Below are 23866 nucleotides of genomic sequence, written 5' to 3' on the forward strand. Positions count from 1 at the left end.
GGGGACCTGTATTTGGCCATCCGTGGTACATACTCGCTGTGTCCCCAGGGGCTGTAAGTGACACCCCATGGTTGTGATGGCAGGCGATTGACCCTTTCTTTACTGTTGATGTTTGTCTTCACTGCCTCATAGTGTCTAGTCACCCATTACCTCTTTTAGATTGTAAGCTTTTAGGATCAGGTTTTAGTTTCTTCTTCTTGTTAAAGGATTCCTAATTGCACCCAGTCCACGTCATCTCAATGAAGGGGTCTGGGTGCTGTTGGCTTGTAGTTTTAACTCTGCAATGTAAAACTTTAACATTTAGTAGAAACTGTAATGTTTCCATTGCAGGTTTCTACACACCTCTAGTTGCCGTCTTCCTGACAACCACTAGAGGTGCTTAATCTAAAACGCGGTCATCTTACCAAACGCAGCTCATAGGAAATCATTGGTTGGATATGCATTAAGGAACCTTCGACTGGACCATCGACTAGAGAGCGATGCCTGCTGGGTGACGTCGCAGGAGATGGAATGGAAAGGAACACATAGGGAGTCTTAGTGCTGGAGAAAAGGTCCTTTTTTTTAACCATTTTTATTGCAGTTGTGGTTGCCCTCAACTATAGACTAGGACACACATTAGGAATACAGGTTTGTATTTCTAACGCCATAGTGTTCCTTTAAATAGGTTAAAACTTGCCGTTTGTATCCATGTTTCACTTTTTAAAATAAAGACCTCAATTTAAAATGTTTGGGTAATCTTTTCAAATGATTTAATATTTTGCGATAAGCTTTTAAAATGATTTCCGATTTTGATATTTTTGTATATTGCTATGTTTTTTCATATGTATTGTTTTGTGATATTTTAATATTTTGAAAAATCATTTTAAAAGTTTATCCAAAAATATGAAATCATTTGAAAATTTTATCCAGCAATGTTAAATCGGAACCTCTATAGCTTATTATTTTTTATTTTTTTGCCTGCCTCCTTCTGCCATCGTAACTGTGGCATTTTCCATTCTTGACTGAGGCTTCGGGACAAGATCTGTCACCGGCCACGTACCCTGATCAGTTTACTTACCTCGGCATCATTGACTGGATACAGTTGCAAAGGCCGTGACATTCGCATTACGAGGTTTGGAGTGTCATTCGATGATTTGTGGCAGTGATCAAGATATCCGCAACGCAGTGAAAACCTAAAATCCCGATTTTTGGATTCCTCCCTCTAAAACCTCAAAGGGTCTGTAAAGTCAAATTTGTAAAAAAAAAATTTTGCTATATACCATAATTTCTGGACAAACATTATTTATAATATAACTCTGTCTAATGTATCCCTTCTCTATGTTGCTCAGAGCCAATAGGGTTAATGGCAAAGAACGCAGGGTATCTGTTCCACAGGGCAAGAAGAGTGTGTGATTACATAGTCTAATTTAATATTCAAACTGCTAAATTAAGACAAAAGTAGCCAAAATGCGACTATCGTTAAATTTGAGAATTTCTCTATTTCATATGTTTGCCTTCATTTGCAATTCTGATTTGTATCCATCACATTTTATTACTGACCTAACTTTGTTTTGGAATTATCCGATCTCCTTGATTGTAAGCTCGATTGAGCCGGAAAAATTACTTAAATGCTAAACTTTCCCCCTCTTCACCTTCCTTCATCTGTATTTGCTTATCATTTATTTGTGTTTTTTTTTATATATAACTGTGTAAAACGCTGTGCTATATGTCTGTTTATTAGCAATAATTATAAATCCCAATAGATTCATCCAGGGCCTTGAATTATTCCTGCCCCTTGTTTTAAGGCCAGGCATGAAATTGACTTTATATGCATTATAGTCTCTTGAGTGATTGATTTCTTAGGATATAATTGGAGAGGGGGCTCTGTGTGTTGTATCACATCAGTGTTCTTAAAGCAGCGGAGCTGATGATTTGTCAAAGATTGATGATTGCAAATTTTACAACAAAAAAAGACTAACTGGAAAAAATCCTTTAATTTTTTATTTTTTATTTTTTTTATACCTCTGCTTTCGGCATATAATTTCCATGTTCCTTGTCGGTTCCCTACAATTCTTGGTTTACAATGTCTTTTTGGTTTTCTGAAATAGAAAAAAAACAATTGCAGTCTAGCCTTAGCCATGGCGTTCGCGTGGTTACTAGTTGGAACTAGATGTCCTGTGAAGTGTTGCTTTCTCCGTGATTTGAATTTTTTGGCTTTGTGCAGGACACGGCACCCGTCTTCCAGACCAAACAGAAAGGAGTGATTGAAAAATCATTTTTTTGTTTTGTTTACAGTAATCCACCAACGAGCAGCGTTGAAGCAAACTGCTGATCTCACGCAGAGTTGGTGAAAAGAGGCGACGTGGGCAAATTACTCAAAATGAAACAATCAATTTGATCAACTGCGCTGTCAGCATTTCAGAGAGAGAATCTGAACCTTAAAGGTTTAGTCCAAGCAGGGAACATCGCTATCTGAGCCAGGTCACGTTTGAGGACATAAAATAGCTGTAATTTAGAGGACAGACGGCTTGTCATCACGTAAGCCAGTTTATTGCAAAGTACAGGTCAGTGTACTTATTGATTCTGTGTATTTGGTAATAAAAGCATCTCTCCTTCTATCTGGTTTTGCTCCTATTGATATTTGCCCTAGTTGTGGCTTATCCGTGGCACTGTTTGGCCTTAAATTTGCATTTCCCTGGGGAACTCCCAATAATTCACAGTTTAGTAAATAGCTCCTATCCTGCTGTCTTGACTCTGTTTTCTGGTGTCCTTCTTTTGGGGACACCAAGGAACTGGCCCCCAAAAAGTGTAGTGAGAGAGCATCATTAGCCATCGCATCATTAGAAACTGTGCTCTCTGCATGGTCCACCCTCAGTGGGCCAACCAGGATGACGGGTAGCCTGCCGTGCATTCACGCCAGACTGATCTGCCAATTCTTAGGGCGGACTCGCCCCTTTCTGGGCAGGTCCACCCTCTTTTGGCAGCATCAGTGACGCATTATTGACTTTGAGAGTTTTTCCACTAAATGTTTGGTCGTGGTGAGCTGAAAGTGAAATCTCTAACTTAACTGAATCGGATTTATTGGCACTGTTTCGTTAATGAGCTTCTTACTGAAATATGGTGGCTGTAAGTTTGTCATTTAATCTTATTCAATCTTATTCAGCGCCAAAAAGAAACAAATTTTCCTTGGATAATAAAACCGTAAACATGTAAACAGTTAGTTAGTCATGCCCGTAGTGAGTAGCGATGGCTTGCTTTGGGTGAAATACAACCTTTTAACAGGCACATTTTTGTAATTGTTAAATTTTTACCGCGTCTTAAAAATGAAAATTGCAGAGAGGAAAAAAAGATTTTCCATCACGTGGGTGGCCCCCGGGTCATTACAGTTATATAATAACTCCAAGAACAGACATATGGAGCAGTATTATAAACACACTAGAAGTGGGTCAGCATTTTTTTCCCACTCGGTCTGTGAATCTGTTGCTTTGCTAAGCGGCTGAGTTTTCTTCTTAATACATACTTTATATTTTCGGAACCTGAGTTTGGTGGCGCGCAATAAAAAAAGGAATAAAGGAGGCCCAGTCTAATATGGCTGTCTACTGTCATTGCAGAAGTTTATGTGCGAAATTTTCGGATAACATGACTATGTTTTATGAAAATGATAACAGATAAGTTTTGTTGACGATTTGAAACATCTCTGTGCCTATTCTGAAGGGGGAAAAAAGTGTGTGACGTATGCTACGATTTGATAGAATGCAAGATATTAACGTATGCGTCCATGAGTTGAAAAATGCTTTGACCCTTTACATTTGGAATGTTAGGATGGAACGAACAAACCTAAAAACTGGGGGATTGGGCTTATGGACCTGCATCCCAAGTGTGTAATATATTTATGGTATGTGTTTCCTTCTGCAAGGCTTAAAATCATGTGTGTGTGGTGAAATTAACCTCGCCACTTGTGCCTGGAGAGGACTGCTTGCCAGCCTCTTGCCATGTGATTATGGTCCCTGGGTGGTTTGGCCCTTTAAATACAAGATTTGGGAACAATGGATTTTCATTGTGCTGCTGCTGGCCCTTTAACTCCCAGAGAAAGGATTTGTACTTTTAAATTGGACTTCGGATGCAGTCGAAGTGCCGAAGTAGTCGAAGTGGCCGCCATTCGAAAACCAAACACGTGGTGGCGGCCATTTTCATTTAGTGGAACGCGGTCGGCGGTGCGTGCCACTGAATCTATGGAACTAAAATCGGCTACGCATTTGCACGAACACCTTACCTTCTCAGGAACTTCGACGCTTCGGCTGGAATCGACTTAGACATTTTTCTGTGTGAAATTGACCGACCGCACAGCCCAACTCTATGGAACTCTTTTTGGGCATGAAAATGCGGTCGGTCAAAGGTGACTTATAACTATCTCCCGAACGGCTGGACGGATTCGAATGATTTTTGGGTATGTTTGTATTTGAAATGTGCTGATTAATAATATGTGAATATTGGATGTATAGTTTTAGAGTTATGAAAGTTGGGTAAAAAGTATGTTTTAAACTGTACGGCTAATTGGGTTACCTCTCAGGCTAAGGGGAGGACAGGGCCGGACTGGGGATACAAAGCAGCCCTGGGAAAAAAAAAATCTATGCCAGCCCCATAAGTCATTGCGACATATATTGTCGCATGTAATATGTAAGGCTATGTCTTGCCACCCCAGATGATTAAGTAATTTATATATATATATATATATATATATATATATAGCTTTTTCTAATATAATATATTGATCCTTTCAGAGTAAAACATTTAATTATACAGTAAGCATACTCACATGCAGACACAGACAATCTCACTGACACACAAGCTCATTGATACACAGCCTCATAGACAAACAATTTCACTAATATACATAAGCTCATTGACATAAAAACACAAGCTCACTCACTAGCAGACACACACACACATGCAAGCAAGCAAACTCACTAGCAGGCGCGCACACACACACAGCTTAATGTAGTGGTTCTGGTGTCTATAGCCTGTCCCTGCAGGCTTTTGAATGTAAACACTGACTTTTCAGAGAAAAGGCAGTGTTTACATTGCTTCCTAGTGACACCTCTAGTGACAGACACTCAGACGGTCACTAGAGGCGCTTCCTGTGTCAGTGCGGATTGGCTGAGATCATCAAGCTTGATGATCTCAGTCATAGAGGCAGAGACCAGCATGACTTTGGAAAAAAAAAAGTGAGTAAAACACTATTTTTACAAACACACACAGACACTACGACTGACACACACACACACACACCATGACACAGACAGACACACACACACCATGATACAGACACACAGTGACACAGAGACACACACACACACCATGACAAAGACACACAGTGACACAGAGACACACACACACCATGACACAGACAGACACACACACACACAGCATGACACAGACACACACACAGCATGACACAGACACAGACACACACACAGCATGACACAGAAACACACACACAGCATGACGCAGACAGACACACTCCCACTGACATACATACTTGTTGCTACCTGTGTGGGTGGGTGGGCAGACTGATAGGTGCCCCTCCCCTTCTGTGCCCTCTTTTGCCCCCTGTCCTCCTGTGTGCTTTTTAGCCCCTTCCCCTCCTGGGCCCTTATGTAGCACCCTCCCTTCCTGTGCCCTCTTTAGCCCCCTCCCGTGCCCTCTTTAGCCACCTCCCTTCCTGTGCCCTCTTTAGCCCATCCCGTGCCCTCTTTAGCCCCCCTTCCGACTTGTACCCTCTTCAGCCCCTTTTGTGCTCATCTTTTGGCCCCTCTCCCCTTCCTGTGACCTCTTAGCCCCCTCCCCTCCTGTGCCCTTTGTTACCCCCCCTCCCCTTCCTGTGACCTCTTAGCCCCCTCCCCTCCTTTGCCCTTTGTTACCCCCCTCCCCTTCCTGTGACCTCTTAGCCCCCTCCCCTCCTGTGCCCTTTGTTACCCCCCTCCCCTCCTGTGCCCTTTGTTACCCCCCTCCCCTTCCTGTGACCTCTTAGCCCCCTCCCCTCCTGTGCCATTTGTTACCCCCCCTCCCCTTCCTGTGACCTCTTAGCCCCCTCCCCTCCTTTGCCCTTTGTTACCCCCCTCCCCTTCCTGTGACCTCTTAGCCCCCTCCCCTCCTGTGCCCTTTGTTACCCCCCTCCCCTCCTGTGCCCTTTGTTACCCCCCTCCCCTTCCTGTGACCTCTTAGCCCCCTCCCCTCCTGTGCCATTTGTTACCCCCCCTCCCCTTCCTGTGACCTCTTAGCCCCCTCCCCTCCTGTGCCCTTTGTTACCCCCCCTCCCCGTGACCTCTTAGCCCCCTCCCCTCCTGTGCCCTTTGTTACCCCCCACCCCCTCCCCTCCTGTGACCTTTGTTACCCCCCACCCCCTCCCCTCCTGTGACCTTTGTTACCCCCCACCCCCTCCCCTCCTGTGACCTTTGTTACCCCCCCACCCCCTCCCCTCCTGTGACCTTTGTTACCCCCCCACCCCCTCCCCTCCTGTGACCTTTGTTACCCCCCCACCCCCTCCCCTCCTGTGCTCACCTTCCAGCCCAGACAGCCTTCCTGAAGCTCTTCTTGCGGCCGCAGGGGAAGCTCTTCTGGCGGCCGCTGGGGGAGCAGGCTGTTCTGTCTCTGCTCCCCCTCCCTCGCGCGCAGCTTAATGAGACCGGGGCCGGAATATGACGTCATATTCCGGTGCCGGTCTCTTTTTAGCGCGCGAGGGAGGGGGAGCAGAGACAGAACAGCCTGCTCCCCCAGCGGCCGCCAGAAGAGCTTCCCCTGCGGCCGCAAGGAGAGCTTCCCCTGCGGCCGCCATTCAAGCTCTCCATGCGGCCGCAGGACACCCACATGTCTCCCCGGCCCCAGGTGCCGACGGCCCACCGAGAAATTTCCCGGTATCCCGGGGGGCCTGTCCGGCCCTGGGGGAGGAGATGTGTGGGATGTAACCAGTGTGTGATTGGGTAATTCATAATTGTCTGTGGGCGTCTCTCTTGCATGGGAGAATTGCATAAAAGCAGAGTGTGTGTCATTAAAAAGCAGTCTTGTTCCAGCATTAAGCTTTGGCTCATGTGTGGATTATTTGGCGATACCAGCAATTTATTACTCTGTGGATTACTTGGTGATTTTATTTTATGGGAAGAAGGGAATGCTTGACAGAGTAAAGGATTGTACCGTCACAATGTGCATTCAGGTAGATAGGCCTACCTAACTTACATAGTACACCTCTCAACATTAAATGTTTCTCTCATATCCCCCCCGTCTCGTCTTTCCTCCAAGCTATATGTGTTAAGATCCTTTAACCTTTCCTGGACAGATAGAGTTATTGATGTATCTCTGTAAACTAATATATTCTCAGCTGGTGTGCAAATTTTGAGCTTCCTTCAAACAGTGCTTGAAAAATGTCTATACACAGCCATCCGTTTCCAGTGCGAAAAGTTCATCTAGAAAAAATGGTCATTGTTCACTGTGCTACACAGTCTATTTATTCTGCAATTTCCATCCATTAATGTACCCACAGTGTGGAACATGATTCCTGTATTACCCTTCTCTTCGAAATGTAACCTCCATTTTCCACTTCCATGCTCCATATAGTTAATTGACTCGTCTAATTATTAATCAAAGCTTCCTCCAAACCATCCATTTTTTTTCTTATTTTTCTCCTGCAACCACTAACTGTGGAGATGAGATTGCCGGGAGCTACCCTACACTTGAAAGCCCATGGCCTTGGAATAGAGGCCGCGGAAATGACTGGTCTTTGGGTTTAGAAAAACACTGAATTTCCGCGGAGAGCAGAGTCAAGATGGCCTTGGAGAAATGATGTATGACCCTTTATAGGCAGAGTCGTGCACCTACACGTTACTGACTACCTGCAAAGAAGTTAAATCTCCCAGCTGTGCTTGGAAAACTACAGTGAATCTACACATCGTCACTGTGCGAACTCTGAGCTCATGTCATGCAGCGGGAAGGCAGTAGATCGGTGTGAAGTTAATTCTCAAGGCCCACTTTACTTGTAATAAAGCTTTTAAGCTGTTTATAGTCCAGGGGGATATATTAAGAATTCAGCAGGATCTTCTGCAAGCTGTTTCGGCATGCACTACACAATATCTCGTTCCTGTGTGAATCGGAGGATGTACAGTAGGAGCCTGGTACCCATCCTGGCTGGTAATGAAGATTCCCAGTTGCTCCCGCGGTCCTGCAGATCGTATGATGACTTGTGCAAGGTTGGTGGGGAAGCTGCGCTGCAGGGAGGATCTTTGCAGATGTGATACACTGTGTCTTTTCCAAAACAGCAATTCTGCGATTCAAAAGATGGAAAACTCACACAGACACTTTTACTACAATGCAAGAAAAATGGATTGGAAAGGCAAACCATCCCTGCCCAGGATTTTTAACATTCGGTTTACTTTTAAATATGTGTTAAATATAGAAATCTACACACTTTATTTGCCTCTGTACCTCTGATGGAGTGCTTCCATCTTGTCTCCATCAATGAGGGAGGTTTTAACCTTTAACCCCTTAAGGACACATGACATGTGTGACATGTCATGATTCCCGTTTGGTCCTTAAGGGGTTAAACCTCCTGCAGGTGGGGGAATGTGTATTTATTGTGAGAAAAAATATAGCGCCCGGGCAGCCATTGCTGCCAAATCTCAAGAAAGCCCCCCATGGTGATAGGGACTGTGAAACAAGTTATTTAAAAGTCGCTCACCCAAAGCCCATAGGTGGGGGCACGGGAGGGGGACTTTGCCCACACCTTGTTATTTCATATAAACCAACACCACGGGGATCAGTTTATTAAAACCTCCCAATCCTACACATAGTATATGTATATGATTCTGATGCTAAAGCACTGATTTTAATTCAGACACCGAATGCATGCAGGCAATTGCTGCAAGTTCGCTCAGAGAGACAGAATTTTGACTGTATTTGAATTTATTAAAGGGACACTATAGGCACCCAGACCACTTCAGCTTGTTGAAGGGGTCTGGGTGAAGTGTGCCGGGTCCCTTAACCCTGAGCAGGTAATTATTGCAGTTTTTAAGAAACTGCAATAACTACCTGCTAGGGTTAACGCCACGTCTAGTGGCTGTTTACCAGACAGCCACTAGAGGAACTCCCGGATCGTTAGGCAACGTTTGGTCACTTAACTGATACTGGACGTCCTCACGCTATGCATGGGGATATCCAGCTTCACCCAAATCCCCATAGGAAAGCTTTGCAATGCAATGTGGATTAAGTCTCCCCCGTCAGCGGGGGAGGAGAGAAGGCGGACTCAAGCCAGGGCTTGAGGGACATCGGTGCTGGTCCCAGGTAAGTGACAGAAGGGTTTTTTAACCCCTTTGGCACAATGGGGGGAGGAGCCTTGACGAAGGCGGAAGCTATAGTACCAGGAAAACAAGTTTGTTTTCCTGGCACTATAGTTTCCCTTTTAATATGAGAATTGCCAAGGCTGTTGGAATTCGGTAATCCATTTAGTGAACAACCCTGTAAATGTTATAGTTACCAACGTACCCACAACTTGTATGTGGGTATTTGATGTTGGAAGTGCGTCATCGTAGAATTCCAAACACCGCTTATATACCACACTGCATTGTGAGTGCCGCCATATACACAGCAGTGTGGATTATATCCGTTTGGCGTAGAACGACAAGATAAAACCGAGTCCAATACAGTTTGATCTACACATTTGCTTGTAGTTAAAATCTTGTGAACGGGTATTAGAATCTAAAAAACGTAATAAGCAAACAAATTTGTCTCTGCTTTAGGCTACAATTACTTTATTTTATAGCTTAGTAAATTAAAATCAAGTATCTTTTATCCCCAGCATTATGAAGTAAATAATGCACATCACTGCCACACGCACAGATATCCCTCCAACATGTCTATTTCTAGATAAATGCTATACGACCCGTGTCACATTGCCTGACCTCCTTCGTCGGCTGTATGCATTCTGTATTTTCTGAACATTTTGACATGAAATCTGAATTATGCTATCCTGACACTAGGTGGTAGCAGTGATCAGCTTCACTACAGTTTTGCATTGAATAGATTTTGCCTAACTTGTAGAATTATTTGGGTCAGTATTTTCATATCAGTACAGCAGTATTACAAGAAACATATTCTTTATTTTAAGGCTTGTAGGCTAAAATATAAAAATAAACTTAACATTACTAGCCTTTACTAATCCTATTTGAAGGTACTGATCTCCTCTCCAACCATTCCTGTGTCAGTTTAAACCTTTGCAACATCCACAGAAAGGCCATTCTAGATATCTACTACCCTTTCTATATCACTGTCAGCCTTTACTCCTTCCACAGGAAGGCTATTCAAGGTATCTACTACCCTTTCTATATCACTGTTACTGCTCCCACTGGAAGGCTATTCCAGGTACCTACTACCCTTTCTATATCACTGTCAGCCTTTACTGCTTCCACTGGAAGGCTATTCTATGTATCTACTACCCTTTCTATATCACTGTTACTGCTCCCACTGGAAGGCTATTCCAGGTACCTACTACCCTTTCTATATCACTGTCAGCCTTTACTGCTTCCACTGGAAGGCTATTCTATGTATCTACTACCTTTTCTATATCACTGTTACTGCTCACACTGGAAGGCTATTCCAGGTACCTACTACCCTTTCTATATCACTGTTACTGCTTCCACTGGAAGGCTATTCCAGGTATCTACTACCCTTTCTATATCACTGTTACTGCTTCCACAGGAAGGCTATTCCAGGTATCTACTACCCTTTCTATATCACTGTTACTGCTCCCACTGGAAGGCTAGTCCAGATATCTACTACCCTTTCTATATCACTGTTACTGCTCCCACTGGAAGGCTATTCCATGTATCTACTACCCTTTCTATATCACTGTTACTGCTCCCACTGGAAGGCTATTCCAGGTATCTACTACCCTTTCTATATCGCTGTTACTGCTCCCACTGGAAGGCTATTCCATGTATCTACTACCCTTTCTATATCACTGTTACTGCTCCCACTGGAAGGCTATTCCATGTATCTACTACCCTTTCTATATCACTGTTACTGCTCCCACTGGAAGGCTATTCCATGTATCTACTACCCTTTCTATATCACTGTTACTGCTCCCACTGGAAGGCTATTCCAGGTTTCTACTACCCTTTCTATATCACTGTTACTGCTCCCACTGGAAGGCTATTCCTGGTATCTACTACCCTTTCTATATCACTGTTACTGCTCCCACTGGAAGGCTATTCCAGGTATCTACTACCCTTTCTATATCACTGTTACTGCTCCCACTGGAAGGCTATTCCAGGTATCTACTACCCTTTCTATATCACTGTTACTGCTTCCACTGGAAGGCTATGCCAGGTATCTACTACCCTTTCTATATCACTGTTACTGCTTCCACTGGAAGGCTATTCCATGTATCTACTACCCTTTCTATGTCACTGTTACTGCTCCCACTGGAAGGCTATTCCAGGTATCTACTACCCTTTCTATATCACTGTTACTGCTTCCACTGGAAGGCTATTCCAGGTATCTACTACCCTTTCTATATCACTGTTACTGCTCCCACTGGAAGGCTATTCCAGGTATCTACTACCCTTTCTATATCACTGTTACTGCTCCCACTGGAAGGCTATTCCATGTATCTACTACCCTTTCTATATCACTGTTACTGCTCCCACTGGAAGGCTATTCCATGTATCTACTACCCTTTTTATATCACTGTTACTGCTCCCACTGGAAGGCTATTCCAGGTATCTACTACCCTTTCTATGTCACTGTTACTGCTCCCACTGGAAGGCTATTCCAGGTATCTACTACCCTTTCTATATCACTGTTACTGCTCCCACTGGAAGGCTATTCCAGGTATCTAGTACCCTTTTTATATCACTGTTACTGCTCCCACTGGAAGGCTATTCCAGGTATCTACTACCCTTTCTATATCACTGTTACTGCTCCCACTGGAAGGCTATTCCTGGTATCTACTACCCTTTCTATATCACTGTTACTGCTCCCACTGGAAGGCTATTCCAGGTATCTACTACCCTTTCTATATCACTGTTACAGCTCTCACTGGAAGGTTATTCCAGGTATCTACTACCCTTTCTATATCACTGTTACTGCTCCCACTGGAAGGCTATTCCAGGTATCTACTACCCTTTCTATGTCACTGTTACTGCTCCCACTGGAAGGCTATTCCAGGTATCTACTACCCTTTCTATGTCACTGTTACTGCTCCCACTGGAAGGCTATTGCAGGTATCTACTACCCTTTCTATATCACTTTTACTGCTCCCACTGGGAGGCTATTCCAGGTATCTACTACCCTTTCTATATCACTGTTACTGCTCCCACTGGAAGGCTATTCCAGGTATCTACTACCCTTTCTATATCACTGTTACAGCTCCCACTGGAAGGTTATTCCAGGTATCTACTACCCTTTCTATATCACTGTTACTGCTCCCACTGGAAGGCTATTCCAGGTATCTACTACCCTTTCTATGTCACTGTTACTGCTTCCACTGGAAGGCTATTGCAGGTATCTAGGGTTAGTGGTTACCTAGGATTGGTGGTGTGTGATTCTCATGTTTAGGAGGTTATTGACTGATGAGCAGTGAGTTATAGGATGTAAACTGACTGCAGTGCCACAATCTGCTGGGGATACTTACTTCCTGGTCCCAGGAGACACTTTAGATTTGCGTCTAAACACAATGTATTGCTACTGTTTTGCTGTGAAGGGTTGGGGTAGCTGCTAATAGATTTGTTTCTTTTTCCCCTTTGATTTGAGTTGCTCGGCGCTAGTTTGTATGCACTCGACAGGCCCATTAAATGAAACAGTCACAAGTGTCCATAGAGCAGACCACTAATGTTTGGCAGCTTTATATGAGTTAACACTGCTGCATTGGGTTTATATTGTTTCATTTACTGAAATCTCAGAAATTGTTGTTTGCTTTTCCGTCCACCATGGTATATTAAATACATTTTACCCTTTATTCTCCTTAACTGAAATGAAGTAATAAAACATCCTCGTCTCTGTGATGTTACATATTGCTACACCTTGCAGAGCAATGCTTCCCTGAACCTCACCATCCCCAATAATTTATATCAACATGGTGGCAAAATACTAAAACCATTTGATTTTGTTATGATGGGTCAGGCTCTCCTCTGATATGCGAAGGGTTAATAGCAGCACAGCACCTGCTGTAGTGCCGTTTATTCTTAGTTTCTAGGGCAAAATCCAGGTAGGATGCAGCAGTGACAGGGTTAAAATTCTGGCACTCTAGTTGCGGCGTAGGCTCTCTTTCCAAAGTGTTATTATATAACGTATAAGAGTTAGTGTATCGCCTAGGAGCGCTGGACTGCACTAACAGCCATTACCGCTCTCACATGGTCAGATATGAACGCAGCCAGGTTTCCCAGAAGGCCCCCTGTCAGCTCGCATTATTCTAACTGGTGGTATGAGTATTAGGTCAGTGTAAGCGGCCACGGCGTGATGCTATTGCCCTCTCACTTCTACTTTTCTTATCTGACAAAACTAATCTATCACAGATTTATTAAATGGCTCTGCCGGCTGTCTGACATCCACACAGCTTGTGGAGCCAACACAAAGGGAACTCTGGGTAAAGTGGATCTGATGGGGGGGGTCTGCGGTCAATCCCAGCTCACCCCCATAAATAGCTGTTACCCCTTTGAATAAAAGCATGATCCTCACACAATATGCAATATGGGGTTCTGTGTAAGGAGGCGTTTGGAACAGTCTGTTGGTTTCCATGTACCCCTTAGAATCAGAACCTAGGCAAATCCTTTTACATCATGACATAGGGCAGCAATATAACTCCTCTACAGAACAGCCATTGTTTGAGAAAATATTTAGACATTCAGTTACCTGTCAGATAATGAGTTATGAGTTACGATTGAGAGCACAGAGTACGTACTGTGTTTTACTTTTATTGTGGGGTTTTCTGTGGATGTCTACGCATGTTATTATCTACCTGTTACAAGTCTTGTGCATTGAGTGTCCCAGCTGAGTGTTTAGACATTACAGTGTATATGCATTCAATGGACACATTATTACGTATGCTTTTCTAATAACAGACATTAACCCCTTTCGCCCTACAACACTGAATTCTTTGTGTTGTGCACCAAAACGGGTGAATGATCATCCTTTGGGAATCCGAGTCCATGCAGGATCGGTAGCATCATGGATGTGAACCTGCTGTTTCACCTCATTTCACTTGTTTTCTTTTAGACTGGGATCTGAGGACTGTGTATCTATTGGTGTCATGCCTGTTCAGCCAGCTCAAGGCGATGGTTTGCTTCGTGACATGGCATCAGGTCCTGCCAGCTCATCAGGCCCCTGTCTAAGCCCAGGCCCCAGGCGGCCGCTTATAGCCAGTTATGGGTAAAATGTCTCGGACTCTGCCTACTGAATCATGCATGTAAAACCCAAAGACTTCTAAATCGTTTCCCAAATTGAGGTACGGTTGTCTTTTTCTGGAGTGTCTCCTTGTGTTTTTGAGGCCTGGACACATTGCCCGGGTCTACCTACTTCCTACCTCTAGACAAAGAAGAAAATTATCATTTATGAGGAAAAAGGCATTTAAAAAAACTACTTCAGGCACCATAACAATTTAATTGTGATGCAGTTGTTATGGTGCCCGGGGTATCCCTTTAAGTTCTGTGGGATAAAGATGCTCTCTCACACTACAAATTAGTGTTGTTAATGCAATTCTTGACACACATCTGCGCATCCCAGTCTGAAATGCCAACCATTGTAATGGAGTGACAATAAACTCTTTTCAGATGATGAGTGTGTACCTATTTGTTTTTTCTCTTATTTCTTCCGCATCGAGATGTTTGAAATTTTTGAATCGGGAATCAGATATGTGTGAGCCATGAACTGGTGGGTTATCCGATTTATAAGATTTGTTTCCCTACCGCCTCCACTGGAAGGTACACAGCGCCTGCCACTATGCCATCACTTAGACAGCTACATGGTACCTCCCACTGGATTTAGAGAGACATAACATATCCATCAAGGAACCCTAAGGAGCTTTTCATTGGTGGTTCCACCTGGTACAAAATCAATTTAATTTTACAGCTTCTTCACAATAAAATAGCCTGCCTGTTTGCCCTCTCTATTAAATAGGTCATACATTTCTTTATTGCCGACCGAGCGCTGCCTTCTCTCCAGTGAACATATTCACATGGGCTCCCAATACTGCCAAAGATCTTTCTTTTTATTTAATTTGAACACAATTCCAATTACAGCGGACAATCCAAACAAAAGCCAATTGTAAGGGAATGACACAAACATGCCTGGACCACCGTGATTCCTGAAGATTTATATAAGCATATAAAATCTGCTTGACATTGTTAAATGAGAAAACAAAACCCTCATATTTCATAGAAAAATAAAGACAACTGGATCAGATGCATTGTGTGGGGATGTATTTTAATAAAAACTGATTTACGAGATGCTATCTGACCCTGCAGTTATATCAGCCAAGATTAAGAAATAAAGATGTTTATATGAAAAATGAAAAAACGTTCTTTAGGCCTTTAAATATCACATGCCTTTTGCTGTCATATAAATGGTTAAGGTGGCAGATTTGGGCTACTGGATGAGGTTGGTAATGTGTGGGTAACAAGGAGCCCCCCATCACATGCTTGCTGCAGTTCCCTTGAGGACGAGCTGAGTGTTTCTGTGCTAAATTCCATGTGAGCACACATTCTGCAGCCAGCTGTGTTGGTCTCTTCCCAAATCTCAAGGTCTAGACAAAAAAAATGTAAAAAGTATGCGTTTCATGACACCTATCTGAAGAACCTGCTACTTTTAATTCTTATGTTTTGTAAATCCAGGGTCTGCGTAACTCATACACATTGTGAGGAACCACCGTAGTGGTTTTGGTCCAGGAGTGCTCTGGTGCTCCCCCCATTGTAAGTAGTCAAACGGTTTTAGAATAGTTTGAATTTTTACCTTGGGTTACTGCCAACATCTCCAGAAACTTCTGCTAGCTCTCCTGTGCTAAGCCCTGCAGTCCAGGCCGAGCTTGTTGGTGGAGATCATGAACTGATTGCTCTCAGCCAGTGAGCTACTTGCAAGACTGGGCTTTTGGATCTCTGTTGTCAGAAGTAGTAGAGGCAGGCGTCGCCCAGTGGACCCCAAGTAAAGAACCACAATGTTCTAAACCGTCCTCGCTGAGTTCTCAAACAAGTCTTTGCTCACATGTGCCATTACATAGAGAATGTCCATCTGTCACCTATCATACAGATCTCATCTGCAAGTAATGTCCAGATGTGAAATGTCTGTGAAATTGTTAAAAAGAGCAAACCTTGAAAAAGGAGGCCCTAGTAACATTCCATTGGTTTCCATAGTGACTGCTATACCTTTAGAACTTTGGCTGACAGTTACTCTTTATACAAAACCCCACATTGACTAAGACACACTGGGTATCATGTCAGAATTCACATTGATTGGATCGGGAGCGGGCTGTAGCAGCGAGACAAGTTTTCACTCCACTCATCTCGCAACAGTGTAGTGATCACTGCTTCTGATGGAGAGCTATTGGATGATTCTCTATCAGATGTAGCTGGTTGAAGGGTCAAGTTGGTTGCCGTGCTTGCACCCAAGGTCCAACAGGTTATCTATGAGAAGCAATTGATTGGACCGTGGCCAGGGAATGGCTAATGCGGTGTGACCATGGAGGAGTGGAAAGATCCTCGGAGAGCTTGGCCTACTGGATTCAAGGTAAGTAAGTAAAATGTTTACCTTATTTTACAGAATTTTTTTACAAAATCTTCACAACCAAGGTCACTATTCTGTTTTATTTAGTGGTGACATTTGGTGCCAGATGCATACAGTATATGTCTATATCTGCACACAATATTTAACCCTGTAAGTGCCAGAGAGCATTGTGTGAATACACGCATCCATCAGCCTAGGGGTTAAGTGCCACTGCAGTTTGGTTCAGCCTGAACAGTTTTTTTACGGTAAATTGTTGCCAGCTGCTCCTTTTTCCCTTGTATTGCTGGATCAATAGCTATAAATGTGTTGTGCTGTGACTTATCCATCATGACAAGTCCCACTCATTGTCCTTAACTGTGTGTTGTAGGTGGTTAATGGAGAGAAGGTCGAATGACAGCCGGGACTGTTGTCATCACCGGTGGAATATTAGCGACTGTTATCCTTCTCTGTATAATCGCCGTTCTTTGCTACTGTAGGCTACAGGTAAGTGAGCGCAAGGGAGATGCACTAGGATTTTAGATGTTGTAATTAATGTAAAATTCATTAATTAGAATGGATTTGTCATGTCACTATTTAAGCATTGCTTACAGGGACACTCTAAGCACCTCAACGTTATCTTAATGAAGCAGTTTTTGTGTATAGATCACGGCCCCTGCAGTCTCTTTTGTTTCTGTTCATGCAACTCTAGCCACACCTCCCTTGGCTGAGGCTCACACAACTTGCATGAAAGAAATTTTAATTTTTATTCAGATCATACATCACAGTGTGTTTACTGTAGAAGTTCTGTTAGCATCTACTGCTCTGTCAGTTTAACTTTAATCACACATAGAGTGTTCCTAGAGGCCCTAGCATGCTATTAACAGAGCAGGAGAAACAAAATGCTAAATTAAACACAATGAGCAATTAAACAAGTTAAAAAATTAGATCTCTCATTACAGGAAGTGTGTAGGGAGACTGTGTAGGTCACATGCAAGGAGATGTGACTAAGGCTGCATAAAAAAAATGATTTAACTCCTAAATAGCAGAAAATTGAGCTGTGAGACTGCAGGGGTGTGATCTATACACCAAAACCACTTAATGGGGATAAAGTTGTTTTGTTGCTTAGATTGTCTCAATAAGTGTGAATTGTGAGGAATTTAAAATTTTAGGACAAAATAGCAAACTTGGAAAAAAAATTCAAGCCAGTTTTGATATTTTAGCCTAAAATTTTAAATTAATTTTACATTTGTTTTGATTTCCTGACAATCCACACATTAGTGAATTCTCAGAAGATTCTGTATAGGTATATTGCACGGTATGTTTATTTAGGAGAGTTCCGTGTATTATCTGGGGCTGAGGTCAACCCTGACATTCGGTGTCTCCACCCTCTGCATGCCGACACTGAACTTTCCTCATAGAGATGCATTGATTTAATGCATTTCTATGAGAAGATGCTGATTGGCCAGGGCTCTGCCCTGATCTGCCTCCGTAACAAGCTCAGGCAATCAAATGATTTCCTATGTAAAGCATTGTGATTGGCTTTGAATAACACTTCTGATGATGTCAGCCAAGCAGGCAGATCAGGGGCAGAGCGAGCACCAGCATCAGACCAGAATAAAGGTAAGATTATACTATATTTAGGGTGGCCAAGATGGTGGTTTTAACACTATAGGTTTAGGAATACATGTTTGCGTTCCTGGCCCTTTAGTGATCACCCCAATTCTATATACCTAAGTAAATGATATTTGGAGTAGTACATCACATTTCCTCTCTCTTATGTTTGGATACTCTACGTGGTTACCTACTAAACCTTTCTCAGTTCAGCTAAATAGCAATTTTGCAATTCTCTTGTCAATTCTCCAGAATTCAAGTTTAGTGAATAAACACTTTCTGATTTTAAGAGTGTTACACTCATCTTGTAATCAAGTATTTGTGTTTCCTTTTTCAGTATTACTGCTGCAAAAAGGAAGATTCGGAAGAGGATGAGGAGGAGCCTGACTTTGCCGTGCATTCTCGCTTCCCGCCGGTGCATTGTAACCGGAATGTAGTGCTGGCGAATGGCCCTTCCATCTATTCCTCGCCATATAACAAAAAGCACCAGCACTGCAGGAGTGTGTGCCAAGGCTGCACGCACCATGAGGCCCCTGCGTTCCTCCTGCACCCACCTGAGGAGATCCGCAATGGAGGGGAACGCATCACTTACAAGACAATCAGCCAGGAGGAGATTGAACTACCGGTGAATCTGGGTAACATGCAGGTGCTTAATCCCAACCGGCTATCTGCCATGAGGGAAGCTTTTTCCCGCAGCCGAAGCATAAGCACTGATGTGTAAGGAAAGAGGTCTTCCCTTCAAACTGGCCCAGGTTTTATCCTCAAGTTGGCATAGGTCCTCCTCCTCCTAACAAAGACCCACGTTGCAGACTGGCACAGACCATCCCTCCATAAGGCACACACCTACTGTCCAGATTGGCACTAAATCTTCTTCTAGACTACCACAGGCCATCTCTTTAGACTGGGACAGACCGTCCATCCAGAGAGCAAATGTCCACACTCCAGATTGGCCCAGAATTTCCTTCCAGTCTGGCAAAGACGGTCATTCCATGCTGGCACAGATTCTCCCTCCAGACTGGCTCAGACCCCCCCCCCCTACCCTATTCTGACAATGAGATTCACACGCTATCTCTTATTACATGTCTGTATTGTACGATCAAGCAAAAAAAAGAAGAAAAAAAAACCGCAACAAAGCACAGTGCTACTTCTTTATCAATCTGTGCTTGTCCCCCCCCCCCCCCCTCCCGTCACTCTGCTGTCCCCAATACCTGATGTTCTTTAAGCTTTTAAATTAATGGAAAAGTGTTTTTGAAAATATGAATGTATTTCTGCATTATATACATGATATAAGTATATATACAGTACATCACTATGTATATGTTTGGTATAAAGAAACTCAGAGGAATACAAATGCAGATTGCAATATGGAAGGATGAAAATGATAGGAAACAATTTTTTTTTATAACCATTAGAAAGCTGAATTTTGATATTGTGGTGTTTTATATCCAGAAACAGTGAGCGTGTCCAAATTATGAATGATAATGAACTTAGAATTGGGATTGAGATGTGGGAGTTGGGGTAAAAGTAAGGTTTTTTTTTTTGTGTGTGTGATCGAATGTTGCAAACACCAGATAAATAATGGTGATTAGGAATTTATGCAAGGGGAAGAGGGGCATCATCAAAATACATTGGATTAGCTAGACCTCAAACAATGTAGCTTTTGTTTAACCTACTGCCACTTTCTCTAAAGCTCTCACAAAACATAAAAAATGGATCCTAAAACATATATATATATATATATATATTTATTTTGCGTCTATATGCTAAATATTTTTGTTAAAAGGAGGAAAGAAGCTCGTTCACACAGAAACGAAAATCAATGTACATATCAGAAAAAAATAGTTTAAAAATGTTATATATTATTATGGTGGTTAAATTGATATCATAGGAAGTGACCCAAAGCAAATTATTTTATATATGTACTCCCGTTTTTAAAAAAAAAAGTCCATTTGGATTTATAGTGCTATATTCTGGCATCACGTCTGTCATTTAAAAAAGGCACCACCAGGGCATGCTTTCTGTACAAAGAAATCATGTCAGCATGCACGACTTTACAGCTTACAGCTTTGAGTCCCAGTTTTTCCAAAGTTATGAGTCCCCTTTAGTCAAACGGTTTCTTGGACTTAACTTATAAGCAGTCTGTGTGCTGTGCTTCCAGACCTCAGACATTGTACAGTACCAAATGCAAATGAACTACAAAGGAAAATGTTTAATTTGAACATGAAACCCTTTTTAGTTTCCAAATTTGATGGATCCATTAAATTTTTGATCTTTGCATTCAGGGAATAAATGGCTTTAAGATTTATAGATTGACTCACTACTGAATAAATCATAGCTAGAACCTTAAATATTTATATTAAAACAAAAATTAAGCTGTTTCCTACTGTTTTCTTACCATTTTTCATTAAAAGAACACTATTGTGATCTTTAAACCTGTATTATTTTGTACCCCAATGTGTCAGTAGGGTCTTTCAGATTTCAGGACCCCCTTTTTTACTAAATTAAATAGTTAAAATGTAACCCTTTACTTGCATGTAATCCAATACCAAGACAGCTTCCTTTCTGAAGCCCTGTCCTTCACCACTTAGATCATCAGGCATGAGGACCATTTTGTCCAATCAAATGCTTCTCATCATTGTGGGCTTAATGCGCAATGCACCATTTAGATGCTTCTCATAGAGACACACTAAATACAATGCTTCTCTATAACAGATATCAGAGGATGTTTGATATCCTCATGCAAGTGTGATGACATTGAATGTCAAGAACCAGGTCTGATTGCAGAGAGACCATCTAGTGACTATTAGTGTAACAGCCACAAGAGGTGTGTTAAAGGAACACTATAGTCACCTAAATTACTTTAGCTAAATAAAGCAGTTTTAGTGTATAGCTCATTCCCCTGCAATTTCACTGCTCAATTCACTGTCATTTAGGAGTTAAATCACCTTGTTTCTGTTTATGCAGCCCTAGCCACACCTCCCCTGGCTATGATTGACAGAGCCTGCATGGAAAAAAAAAACTGGTTTCACTTTCAAACAGATGTAATTTACCTTAAATAATTGTATCTCAATCTCTAAATTGAACTTTAATCACATACAGGAGGCTCTTGCAGGGTCTAGCAAGCTATTAACATAGCAGGGGATAAGAAAATCTTAATTAAACATAACTTGCAATAAAGAAAGCCTAAATAGGTCTCTCTTTACAGGAAGTGTTTATGGAAGGCTGTGCAAGTCACATGGAGGGAGGTGTGACTAGGGTTCATAAACAAAGGGATTTAACTCCTAAATGGCAGAGGATTGAGCAGTGAAGCTGCAGGGGCATGTTCTATACACCAAAACTGCTTCATTAAGCTAAAGTTGTTCAGGTGACTATAGTGTCCCTTTAAGCCCCAAAATAAAAACATTGCTGTTAATCCAAAACAACAGTGTTTTACATTACAGGAGTGAAAAGCAAATTACGTCATATTCCGGCTCCCAGCCTCACTCTGCAGCGCGCGAGGGAGCTGAGCAGACAGCTCAGAGGAAGAGCACCCTCGCCAGCCGCCCACCAGCCCAGCATGTCAGTTAGCCGCAAAGCTAACAAGGCATTTGCCCTGTGCATTTGGGGGCGGCCTTTTTTGGCCGCCCCCTAGAAAATGCCGCCCAAGGCAAATGCCTTGTTTGCCTCGCGGCTAAAACGTCCCTGGGTACACCACTAAAAGAAAATGTGAAATACCTTGTTGTAGGAATCTGCTGGTGTTTTTGAGAAAGCAGATTCTCAAAACGCCAGCATTCAGTAGGAGGGCAGCTATCTTGGAAGCATGTGAGGATAGCAGCTAATCAAACACTGTGGTTTGTAGAATTGCTTCCAAGATTTCAAGAAAATAGAAAACGGTTCGTTTATGTTTTGTACACTGTGCCTAAAGAATGGATCAAACATTTCAGGGTACTTATGAAAGTGAGGATTCAAAGTGAATTTCAAATTCAAGGCCAAATTTGCAAAAATGGAAGCATAGCCGACTTAGATAATTTTCCCAGTTTGGCTAATTTTACCTTGAGTTCACTTTGAATTCTCACTTAAGTAAATAACTCTACTTGTGTTGATCATTATTAAAAGTGCTCTTTGATGGCAGATGGAAAATGTACAATGACCGCTTCACTTTAAGCAAGGTCATTATTTTTTTTTTTTTTTTTATATTCTTTATTTTTAGTGTGCACAAAAAGGAACAGTAAGTCCCGGTGCGCCACAACAGCGACATCGGATTATAACACAATACATTCCATTTACATGTCATGGTTATCATTGGTCAGGCACATTTTTGATTAAAAGTAAAACATAGTGAGAATACAACAGTGTGGACATTTGTTACGTTTAAACATTGAGTTGCGTAGCGCTGAATTAGTGAGATTTAAGTGTGGGAATCGTGGTTCTATAAGTGGGCACTGTGTTTCAGACTGGCTTAGTATAGCCTGTGTATTCGTGGGGTTAGGTTTTGGCCGCTGTGGGTGGGATACGTCAGGCTGAAGCTGGCCAATATAGCTGGCGTTAAATTCCCTATAGCATTGGCCTTATGTAGTCCGCGGGTTTGCTTGTTCCCCTCTGTTGTCACCTGTGTAAGTCAACCTGGGAGCCTCAATAAGAAAGAAAGTGTCGAAAATCCCCAGCCTGTGTAGTACCAAGGAAAGGAACAGGGGTGGGTAGTTTACGGTGCAAGGTCATTTTTTATCATTAGAATTTTCCAAGTATAGTTTGAGAAGGATGAAAGCAATATCGTAGGCTTTTTAGTGCCAGCAAACTGTGTGGGTTAACATGTTATCCTAAATGGTTGTTGGCATGACATTGAACATTTGCCTAAAGCGCCACTTCTGTAATGGTGGCGAAGTAGAGGAATAAACATGCCTGCATCGGGGGTAGCTCTACCCACTTTGAGCCTTCTTACTAATGTTCATTGATTAACGTTATTTCTTATTTATTTTAAAATGGGTTATATGTATCTGCATATAACATGTAATGAAAATTGTGTTTATTTTGTTCTGATGTGCCCACTCCAGAAGGGCTATTTTCTAAAGTGAGAATTGCCGTAAAGTCAAAGTAAGTTAAAAACTTTTAAACCACAATAGCTGAACTGAAGAAATAGCAGATTTAGATATTTGGTCTTAAGTTTGAAATTCACGTTGAATCCCCATCAATTCTCACTTTGGTGAATAACCCTGCATAATTGCTAAACAAGTCTTTTTTATACCATTTACTCCAAGATTTACAGGTTGACATTCCATCACCTCATCCAATTTCACCATTGTAAATGGCTTGCTGTATATGACTGGATTTGGACATGGTAACTTTGTTCAAGTGGATCAAATCTAATGGTTTAAAACCTGGGTAATGAAACTTAGCAGGTCCATACTGTGCCAGGAACAAGGCAAACATTAATTCTTCAGTGCCAACAAATTGTACTCTTCCTGAGAATATTTTGTATTCAATCTAACCATCAAACAACAATCTGGACATATTCTACCGCACAATGGATTTAGTTTAAATGACTGAATTCTATTTGGTGTTG

The 23866-nt window shown here is 42.3% G+C and overlaps 1 protein-coding gene across 4 annotated transcripts in view; it reads left to right on the plus strand.

Moving 5' to 3' along the window:
* The window catches only part of FAM163B (family with sequence similarity 163 member B), a 78736-nt gene extending 59374 nt beyond the window's left edge, over positions 1-19362 (plus strand). The window contains exons 1-4 of one of the 4 annotated variants that reach the window (XM_063432915.1): positions 1041-1216; positions 2275-2543; positions 17105-17220; positions 18665-19362. In XM_063432915.1, the coding sequence (XP_063288985.1) occupies positions 17128-17220; positions 18665-19048 (477 nt within the window). In that variant the 5' untranslated portion in view covers positions 1041-1216; positions 2275-2543; positions 17105-17127 and the 3' untranslated portion in view covers positions 19049-19362. Of the gene's footprint in view, positions 1-1040; positions 1217-2274; positions 2544-8147; positions 8220-17104; positions 17221-18664 lie in introns of those variants that run through there. The other 3 variants (XM_063432916.1, XM_063432917.1, XM_063432914.1) reach the window with 3 other exon arrangements.
* Positions 19363-23866: the final 4504 nt, after the last annotated feature.

This window comes from Pelobates fuscus, chromosome 9 (assembly GCF_036172605.1).
Source record: "Pelobates fuscus isolate aPelFus1 chromosome 9, aPelFus1.pri, whole genome shotgun sequence".
Taxonomy (NCBI): Eukaryota; Metazoa; Chordata; class Amphibia; order Anura; family Pelobatidae; genus Pelobates; species Pelobates fuscus.